This window comes from Panthera uncia (genome assembly GCF_023721935.1).
Source record: "Panthera uncia isolate 11264 chromosome C1 unlocalized genomic scaffold, Puncia_PCG_1.0 HiC_scaffold_3, whole genome shotgun sequence".
Taxonomy (NCBI): Eukaryota; Metazoa; Chordata; class Mammalia; order Carnivora; family Felidae; genus Panthera; species Panthera uncia.
In genome coordinates this window covers 26,157,950-26,168,957 of record NW_026057584.1, presented here as the reverse complement: position 1 = coordinate 26,168,957, position 11,008 = coordinate 26,157,950, and the positions used below count along the sequence as shown (strand labels likewise).

The following is an 11,008-nucleotide window of genomic DNA, read 5'->3' as shown; positions in this document are numbered from 1 at the left end:
TGACCTGAGCTGAAGTTGGATGCTCAACCCACTGAGCCACCCAGGCACCCCAGGATGGATGGATTTTCTAAGTCTCTAATTCAGAATACTTAACAAAATTTTCTAAATCTTCTGACTTTTCTCTTTCATTTTGATGAATGGAAACATGGACCATAGCCTACATGCAGGGCCTTTTACTGACCCAAATGAAAGCCCATTACAACTCTCAGACCTATATTTTTCTTTAGACTCTAGAGTCATGGAATTATATCCTAAAGTTGTAGACATCTCTCTGGAAAACCATGGTTAGCTCATCATGCTTTTGGTTAACTGTTATAAAAGGTTAAGAAGCTACTTACTACTGTCTTTTCTTTGTTCGAATCATGGAGTCCTCAGTATGCTGACTGTCATATTCAATCAAAGTGTAGGGAAAGAAGGGAGAAAATATACTACAATGTTTACTGCATGAGTACCTCTGGGTAATGCAACTACAAGTGATTTAAATTTATTTTGCATTTCAAAAAATTTCCATAACCAGTGTAAGTACATGTGATTTTTCTAATTAGGGAAAAATAACCTCATTAAATATACACACACGCATATATATATATATATATATATACACACACACACACAGATATATATCTATGTGTATATATATATATATATATATAGTAAGGGACAGACAAGAGGTGTCCAGATATATATATATATATATATATATATATATATATATATGGTGATATAGAGAGACAGACATACAGACAAAGGGTGAGACTGAGGCCTAATTTAGAATGAGACTAAACCAATAAGTATTGATTCTAAGTTTTTTGTACTCAGAGTTAAGAGTTTTCCTTCCGCCAGTTTCAGCCTCCTCTAATTCATTTTCCATGATCTTTCTTTCACACACATTTCATCTTTGTTCAAAACACTTCCATGACTATTGTGAACATTATGGGTTAAGATCAACCATTTTAAGGCCCACAAAGTCTTCCATGTTTTGATCCCTGTTCACTTCCCCACCCTATACCTGCAGCTAGGCTTTTATCAGACTGTTTCAACTTTTTTTTCCATATACCATATGATTTTCATGTGTCTCTGCTGTTGCTTGTGCCATTCTTTCTGGTTTTTTTTTACCCCTTTCATCTATTTGGTGAACTCTTATGCATCCTTTAGGATAACATAGTTCAGGATCACATAGTCCTAGGCTTAAATTTTACTGGACATGCACAAGGGAGTCTTTTCTTTTCTTTTCTTTTCTTTTCTCTTTTCTTTTCTTTTCTTTTCTTTTCTTCTCTCTCTTCCCTTTTTCTTTCTTTCTTTCTTTCTTTCTTTCTTTCTTTCTCTCTTCTCTCTCTATGTCTTTCTTTCTCCATTGCATTTGGACATCCTACCATAACATTATTTATTTTATTAATTACTTATATACACTAGATTGAGACTATTTTTTTCAGTTTTCTATCACCAGAAACCATGAAGTACTTTGGCTTCAGAAAATGTTTATACAATATACATTAAGTAAGACAGAAGACTGAGCTTAAACTTTGTATCTTTTTTTTAAAAAATAAAGTCATCCTCACTCCCCCATTTCCAGCACCCATCCTATGTACATGCAGTTTACAATCTCTGTGCCATTCTGGGTCATCTTTTCCACTACAGGAAGCATGTGGAGGGAGCTTTCATTTCTTGGCCTCCTTTGCAAGGATACCAAGAGATGATGAGACAGTGTTTCCTGATCCACACAGACACATGACTTACCTGACAGCTTCCACAAGCCTACAAGAGCCTTTGCCTGCCTGATTAAACATGGGATTGAAGGGTTACATGAATCAATTTTGACTTAGTTGAAGCACAAATGCTCAAGTTTTGAGAACTTTATATGTAACATTTTAAAAGCTAAAAAAAGTCTTGGCTTAGGACCAGTTCTTCTGTGAAAATCAACGATTGCCCTTGTTTCAGACACTTTTTATAAATCTTACAAATCTTAAGAGAGATATAAATAGCCTACTTTGCTCTGGTTGCGTCTTAGTTAATATTACCGATTGTTTTAAAATGTAAAATACAGGGGCGCCTGGGTAGCTCAGTCGGCTAAGCGTCCGACTTCAGCTCAGGTCACGATCTCACAGTTCGTGGGTTCGAGCCCCGCGTCGGGCTCTGTGCTGACAGCTCAGAGCCTGGAGCCTGTTTCAGATTCTGTGTCTCCCTCTCTCTCTGACCCTCCCCCGTTCATGCTCTATCTCTCTCTGTCTCAAAAATAAATAAACGTTAAAAAAAAATAAATAAAATGTAAAATACAAAACAATGCAATAGTAAGAATGTAATATACTACTTTATTAACTCAAAAAAAAGAACAATCTACATTTATGCAGAAAGGTTTATTGTGATGTCATTTTTACTACATGTGGTTGCATACCCATCCTTTTTTCTAAGCTGAAAATGGCAATTCTTCAGGTTTCTTTGGGAATCCAAAATCTCTTTAGAGGCAAACTAGGCATCACATCTAACACCAGTAAAAGCCTTTGATCTCTGGCATTATTATAAAGTTATTGCTCTTTAGGGTGAGATTCCTAAGGTTATCCACTGTGGCTAGGTCATTCTATTCAGCTGCATAAGCAGTTCCTTTGATGGATGACTGGTTTTCTACAACACTAGCATTATCTCAGCAGGAGAAGGTAGTGTTTGATGTTTTGTAATTTGTATTACATGTCCATGGAACATCTCCGGACATTACCTCAGGAGGAGGGGTTAAGAGAAGGAGGAGCAGTGGCTGAAGATATTTAATGACAGAATGAATGGAAATTCAAGGATTGCTGTGCAGTCAGCCTTAAACACCAGACTGCACCCCCCATCTTTCTTTCGCATTAATTAAAAAAAATCTTCTAACAAAATTCTCATAAATATAGGTAATTTTATTTAATTTTAGTCACAAATCAACATCTTCAAAATGACGAGGATTTTGACAGCTTGCAAAGTGGTGAAGACCCTGAAGACTGGTTTTGGCTTTACCAATGCGCCTGCGCACCATCAATGGAAATTTTCAAGAGCTGGCATCAGACTCCTTTCTGTCAAGGTAACAGTCCCCTACTTCTTATTTCTGATAAAATCGTAGGGGGTATAGTTTAGCATGAGGCAAAGGTGTCACTTAGGAAGCAAATACAGATTTGTGTGCCATTCTGAAGTGCTAATTTATTAGTATTGGCTTTAGTGTTGAAACTACTGGTTTAGTAAATGTTCCTTTTCAACTGCTCTGAGTAAAATTACGGCAACTTGCACCCAGCGTAAAGAAAGGTCACAATCCCTGTGAATATGTAACATGTAAGCGTTCTGCTTAGAAAGCAATTATTTTTAAATGCTATCAGGGCTGTGCCCTGTGCCCAGCCTGTGCCCAGACACTACCACACACAATTTGGTTCAAGAGTGAGGTTGCTTATATGTTCATGAACCACATCATAGTAGGTAATGTGGTAAGCTCTTCTTCATTGGCCCACTATAAAGTTTTCTCTTCTGAAATGTCATTTTTTAGGGAAAAAAATTGGAAGGATGATATCTACATAATTCTGATATTTGTTAATCACAATGTAGACATTGCCTTTTTTTCCTTTTCCTGCTTAGTCCTTCTTTTAGAAGTCCAAATTTATTGTTTTTATTTTGCAGATTAAGGCATTGAAACAATTAGCAGCTGACAATTTTCTCTCTATGAATGTATCTATAACTGAGGAGCAGGTCCAGGAAGAGAACCTTAAGTGTTCTTCCCCACCCCCACCATTGGATCATGAAATTCCAGCAGGAACTTCTGTTCCTTCCTATAATTTTATGAAGGCATTTATTACCAGAGAAGTCTGAAATTACTCTATGGGAACTTTGCCAATGAAAATCATTTTTAGTGAATATAAAGTTTAAGTGATCACAGTAGCTTTAAATAGATTGCTTTTTGAGTAGTAAGAGCTATAAAAAGTGAGGTAGAAAACAAAACAATACAAAACAACCTCTATCTGTTGAGGTAAAAATAGGCTCTAATAGTTTTGAGTGTTTTCTGCTACTACTTTGCACACTCACTGGGTTGCCTAAAAATCCTTCAAAAGCTTCCACAGCTTCTACTGCTTAGATTACTCCAGTCAGGTTTGAATAGGATTTTAGCCCTGAGTGACATCTGTAGGGCCAGGAGGTGCCTGTAGATACTTGTAGCCTCTGGTGACAGGGTGGGGAAAGAAAGGAGTAAAAGGAAAGGGAGAAGGAGACAGAGACAGAGGTGAGGAGTGAGGAGGGGGAGGGAGAGAGAAAGAAAGGAGAAAGTGAGAGGGAGGGAAGGAGAGAGAGAGAGAGAGACAGAGAGAGAGACAGAGAGAGAGACAGAACACAAGATCTCAGGAGAAAGTACCAGAAACTACCATTTTAAATAAAGAAACCCAGAAACAACCATTTTCTTAGATTTGGCTTAATTGCAACAAGAGAGCCAAAAAGGAGATATGTTCTAAACCATCATCAAAGATGCAGTCACTAGATAAAAACTCTGAGAGCAAATATTGGTTTTAGCTCAGTGTTGGTAATATCTCAAGGGTACTCATATATCACTGCAGAGAGAACAGATAGTAATGAAAATAATACCATTTACAGTTAGATGTGTCTTCTAAGACTACAAAGTTGTGTTGCTTGGAATATCTTTTTCTTCTTACAAAAACAGGTAGGCAAGGATAGGCGTATCTCCGTCAAACACAAGAAACGGAGAAATTGAACGACTACTTAAAATAGCATAGATATGATTGAGATTAGAAGCCAGTTCTTAATAAGTGCTCTATATGCCCACAACTACAGCCACAACAAAATGATTTAATTATGTGGATAGACTACAGTGAAAGTAGTTCTTCTAGCTCACGGTGGCAGATCTGTTTTAAAGGTCTGCCAAAGTTCACAGCTAAGAATGACAAATTTGTGGCAGGAATAAGCCATCATTTCATGATGTGAAAGTCATTACTCACACTCAATCATTACTGGCCAGAGTTTTGGAGGAAAGCCAGGCATGAGAAATAGAAGTTCTTGAACTTCACGATAGTAAATTACAATTCTGTACAGCAGTCCAAGGGGGCTTGTGTTTTATTCACTTATTTTGAAACACTCCTCTACCTATCTTTCTTCCTGCCTTCACTTTTAAAACTCTGCTCTCTTAAAAAGTTGTATCCAGGGGTGCTTGGATGGCTTAGTCAGTTGAGCGTCCAACTGACTAAGGTTATTAGTTTCACAGTTCTAAGTTCGAGCCCCCCATCAGGCTCTGTGCTGACAACATGGAGCCTGCTTAGAATCCTTGCTCTCCCTCTCTGTCTGCCCCTCCTCCTCTCATGCTCTTTCTGTCTCTTTCTCTCAAAAATAAATAAGTGTTAAAAAACGTTGTATCCAACTTTACTCTTTTTTAGATGGACATCATATTTAAAAATTTCTTCGAACATTTATTCATTTTTGAAAGGCAGAGAGAGAGCGCAAATGGGGGAGGGGCAGACAGAGAGGGAGACACAGAAACAGAAGCAGGCTCCAGGCTCCGAGCTGTCAGCACAGAGCCCAATGGGGGGCTCAAACTCACGGACAGCAAGATCATGACCCGAGCTGAAGTGGGCCACTTAACCGACTGAACCACCCAGGCGCCCCAAATGGACATCATATTTTAAAGATAGCAAAACTAGGGGCGCCTGGGTGGCTCAGTCGGTTAAGCGGCCACTCTTTGCTCAGGTCATTATCTCACAGTTCGTGGGTTTGAGCCCCGCTTGGGGCTCTGTGCTGAGAGCTCAGAGCCTGAAGCCTGCTTCAGATTCTGTGTCTCCCTCTCTCTCTGCCCCTCCTCCATTCATGCTCTGTCTCTCTCTCTCTTTCAAAGGTGAATAAATGTTAAAAAAAAAAAAAAGATAGCAAAATTTACTAAGATGTAGTTACATAAGGGTCAGTAAAGGGCAGTGAGAATAGTTACTAAAGGTTTGTGGCAATATAGCTAGTTATAGCTAGTAAATGGATTGTAGAGGACACCCTGTGGTCAGATCTATAAACATTGCCCTATAAATTGGTTGCCTTCTCAATGTCTGAGGAGGTCACTTTTCTTCTCCCGTTGGTGACAGAGTGGGTTTGACGACAGCAGTGACGCACTTGTACTTTTATGTGGTCCTTCCTTGCATATTTGTTTTGTGGCCAATATTTACAAAGTGTACCTTGCCAATAGACATAGCTGTATTTCACTTACAGGGAAGAGGAAAGAATTTCAAGGTGCTGTACATTCAAAGGAATTAGATATCAAGGATATACAATATAGAATTGAAAATGTTCAGTGCCCCTTATTTACATTCAGCCTGTTGTAGTTGTGTTATGGAAAACACACTGGATGGGGAATACAAAGGTCTGGATTCTAGCCCCTCTTGTCCATTTATCAATGTTCTGAACTTGGTTAATTCACTTATCCTCTTTGAACCCAAATTTTGTTATCCGTAGTGTAGAAACACTTCTTGACTTACTCAAAAGATCGTGGGACCATCACACATGATCAGTGATTAAAAATCTACAAAATACTGTAAAAGCAAACCCTGGATGCTTAAAAAAAATTCTGTCCTCTATATTTTAGTAGAAAGATTTAGACAGATTAGAGTTGCTTCATGTTTTTCATGGACTACAAATTATTGCAATGACAAGATGTCTGATGAAAATACTCAAATATTTATAATGATGATTTTTTTCACCTTTGCCTTAATATTAAATATATCCCTATGAAGATATTGCTTATAGCAAATTAGACCAAGAACTATGAAGCAAATAATCTTTTTTCACTATTTTGAATCCAATTCCAAAAGTCAGGATGTACATTCTAATATCCTATTTAAAGCTTCTATCCTGGGAATATATATATGAAGAATAATAAGTGGAAATAAATGGATGGTAAGTGGATAGTCTCTGATTTCAAGAAACTTCTAAATTAAAGAATTCTGAATTCACAAGTCTTGGAATGTTACCAAGACTAAATAGTTTTATTTTTACTTGCAAATGAATTTGGAAATCAAATGTATTAAATTGAAAAGGTTAAGTTCCCAATGAATAGAAAAGTGTTTAATAGGTATCGCTTCTAATATTAATCCACTTGTTTTTAAAAATGGTGACCTGTGTTACAATTAAGCCAGGAACCTAACAGTCCAAGTGTCCTTCTCTCTGGTACTTCAGATACAATTGAGCCGCAGGAGTCATTATTCCCTTTCAATGGTTTTCATTTTGTAAGATTTTATATTCTGATTCCAACATAAAACTACCTATTTAGCTCAATCTTGAGGAGCTATTGTCATTTGATTAGAAATTGGCAACTACAAAAAGTCCCACAATTAGAATAATTTAGCTATATTGTAGTAGCTTTAAAGACATTCCCAGGAAGTTGGGTTCGTAATTATATTGGAACCTCTTTGTACATATTAGAGATGGGGGTAGGGATAGGGTTATCATACACTGTCAATAATAACTATTGTATTAGACTTTTACTACATACAGATATGTGTTAGGGCTGGATTTCATCCCTGATGATGCAAATTTTTGAAATAATAGAGTTTCTTTTTGTAAAATTTTTTTACTTAAAAAATTCTTTTTTTAATGTTTGTTTTTGAGAGAGAGACAGACCGTGAATGGGAGAGGAGCAGAGAGAATGGGAGACACAGAATCTGAAGCAGGCTCCAGGCTCTGTGCTGAGGCTCTGAGCTGTCAGCACAGAGCCCGACGCAGGGCTTGAACCCACAAACCGTGAGATTAGGACCTGAGCCTACGTTGGATGCTTAACCTACTGAGCCACACAGGTTCCCCAAAATAATAGAGTATGTTTCAATCCCAGATGAATAGTTGAAGAATTAGTCTGGGTGATAAACAACTTTATATATTTTAAGTGGACAATATTTCTTTAATTAGGAGATAACTTCCCTTTTAAACATTTTTGTTTATGTACTCTATTTTTTATATCCCCTCCCCCCTTCTAAAGTATAGATTCATTTGTTGGTCATCAATAGTGCCTTGTCATTTTGAGCTTCTTGCCATAAAACTGTTGAAAAAGCTGTACCAAACCGGGCTTAGATGAGGATAAGGCAAGTGAGACACCAAAGGTGCCCCATGGAAGGAGGCCATCACTAGCAGGGCCATGGTGTGCCTCCTTCCATGTTACCCGATAGGCACCTCATTTCCTTTCTCCGCATCCCAACCCTGGGTAGGAAGCTAAGAAATCTGGTGGGGGAAATGTCTGTAGAAATAGCACTAGTCTTGGCTTCCTGCTTCCTTTTCTGGCTGATGGAGACTTGAGTTTCCACCTGACCATGCTTAACAGAATTAGTTGTGGTGTAGAAGTGAATGTAGGTTCTGTTATTGTGGAAATAGAGAACATTCCTTTGCCCTCCCATCTTCATTAAACCTTCTTCACATTTCTGACTTGTACCAAAGGCTGGGGGTTTAGTAGAGAGTTTTCAATATCTCTTAAGCAATGGTCATGCCAGACCCCACTTCAAGGATTCAGGAGTTTGCTATGTAAGACCGAATGTCCTTGATGTGACTAGTATTTTCTAGGGTATTTATAGTGACCAAGGATTGGAAGAAAGCTACAAAAGCCAGCATGAAACTCGGTTTTGGACTCCTCAAAACTCCTGGTTTACACTTGATTTTTTTCATTTGGTCTAAATGAATTCAACTCATAAGAATATTTTTAAGGCCCCTCTGTTCTTTTTCTTTTTTTGTGAACTTACTAAATGCAACGTATCAATCTCTTATATTTCACAGGGAGATTATTGGCTAACGTAAAGTTCTAACTTCAATCAATAGGGTGGATGTATCACTAAGACTTTTACTGAATAAGTTTTATCTATGATTTAGAACTAAATGTAAAAGCATATTAATGTATTACCATAAAGTAAAAATTAGCTTACAATATTGGAAACCCCTTCTGGATTCAGAACAATTTTACCACATAAAAGATGCTCGTTAAGGTGCTTGTTAATAAACCTACATTTTATGAACATATTCTGTAATGGAATTTTTCTAAATGCTATATTTTTATTTAAAATGAGAAACATAACTAGAATAAAAATTACTTTTGAATCTGACTCATTTGTTTACAAATGTCCAGAACAGAGAAGTGTTCAAGTAAATTAACCTTGTGATTCCCCCCCCCCCCACCAACATTGGCTTATGTTTAACCAAAGGCAGATAACCTAATATTAACTTAGGATGTTGTAATTGATTGATTACCACTGTTACAGTACTTTTAATTGTTGAAGTGGTAGGCATAACTGCAGAGAAGTCTCATTAACTATTCCACACATAGAAATTGTGCCTTCATTCCGAATTTTAAGTATCTACATTTTGATAGTACAACTCTAAGAATGAAAAATAAGATTTAAATTACCAATAAAGAACACTTTAAGATTTTGACTCTTACCGTATTATCTATGCAATAATACATTGAAATAAATTCTAGTTTTAAACTTCTTCCTTTCCCAAGCTTGGTTCAGGTGTATTTTATTTCTTGAGAGGATGAGTATCGATGTAAAATAATCAGGTGAGCCAGAAATCAAATGTGTTATATGGCTCTAGGCTTTGGTAAAAATGAAAATAAACACATGGGGCTCCTACTTTTTTTGATACACAAATAATTTACATAGACAAATGATTTAAAGCAATACAGTCAGATTCCCAGAGTAAATCATTTTCATTTCTATTACTAGCTTAAGGGGATTATTGCAGCTATAATGTTATATATTCACATTTTTTATGGGAGTTGTTGCTAAATTAGCTTGAGGCTTTGTGTCCAGAATATTTTACTGGTAAGTTCTCACACCCAGGAGAAGAAACAATGTAATTATTCCCATTTCAAGGATGTGTAAGTGCTGGAGTTAACACAAGGACACATGGATGCCTGTTTTGTACATCAAGTGAAATATACCTGTAGCAAATCTGGTTAGAATTTTAATTAGGCCCAAACACCATATGGATTTTTTTTTAATTTGGCATTTTGTTTATTCTACTTATATACTTGAAGCCATAGTTAGTTGTTTAACCTGGCTTTGGAATACTCTAAATCCTATCTCCTGCTGTAATGTTATGGCTTACTCAAGAGCCCATTTATATATGCACTTTGTCTTGACATAAAATGAAATATATATATTTTTCTCTCCTTTGTTCTCCTTTTTTTGGTTGCATTTTGAGAGCAGATTGTTTAAGTGAAGAATTAGTAAGGATTTTTGCTTTATATAGCTATTAATAATTCTACAAATATTTCTACAAATAGGGCAATGCCATTTATAGTTGACATATTTCTTCCACTTCAACCAAAGTATTGTCATGTATTATAACAAAACATGCTATTTTTCAGTTTTCAATTTGTTTTTCTCATAGTCTTGTAAGCTTCACGTATGCAGAAATCTAATGTGATAGGTGTTTAACATTAGCAATTTTAGACTTCAAGAAACGTCTCATTTTGACTGGTTTCCACTGTCTCAAACTAATAGATCCAAAGAAAAATGCCTCAAAGTAAAAGACCAATATCTTCAAAATTAGCCCAGAATGATGTTAGGATGTGGAATGATTAAGGAACAATGACTGGATGACTTTTAATAACATGATACTGAATACAAAGGAAAAGCCTACAACAGCAACGAACACTGGACTCTTTTAAAACTTTTATAGGTTAAATTATAAATTATGCCTGAATTTTGACTGTTACTTCCTATGCCTCAGCCCTCTAAATCAGTTGAGCATAGCACCAGGGACACATTTTCAAACCTTTTTGAAGGAGAATTTAGCTGTGTGACTCGAATTAACAGTTGTTGCATTGTTATCTTGGAAAATGCTTTGAATCATCAACCCTTTTAAACCACATTTCAAACCACTATTTTTTTTTAATTTTTTTTAATGTTTATTTATTTTTGAGACAGAGAGAGACAGAGCATGAACGGGGGAGGGGTAGAGAGAGAGGGAGACACAGAATCGGAAGCAGGCTCCAGGCTCCGAGCCATCAGCCCAGAGCCCGACGCGGGGCTCGAAC

The 11,008-nt window shown here is 36.8% G+C and overlaps 1 protein-coding gene across 1 annotated transcript in view; it reads left to right on the top strand.

The window, feature by feature from the left end:
• Nucleotides 1–2,768: 2,768 nt before the first annotated feature.
• CPS1 (carbamoyl-phosphate synthase 1) overlaps nt 2,769–11,008 on the top strand; it is a 128,915-nt gene continuing 120,675 nt past the window's right edge. The window contains exon 1 of the mRNA XM_049614985.1: nt 2,769–3,049. Within this exon, the coding sequence (XP_049470942.1) occupies nt 2,924–3,049 (126 nt within the window). The 5' untranslated portion in view covers nt 2,769–2,923. The remainder of the gene's footprint in view (nt 3,050–11,008) is intronic.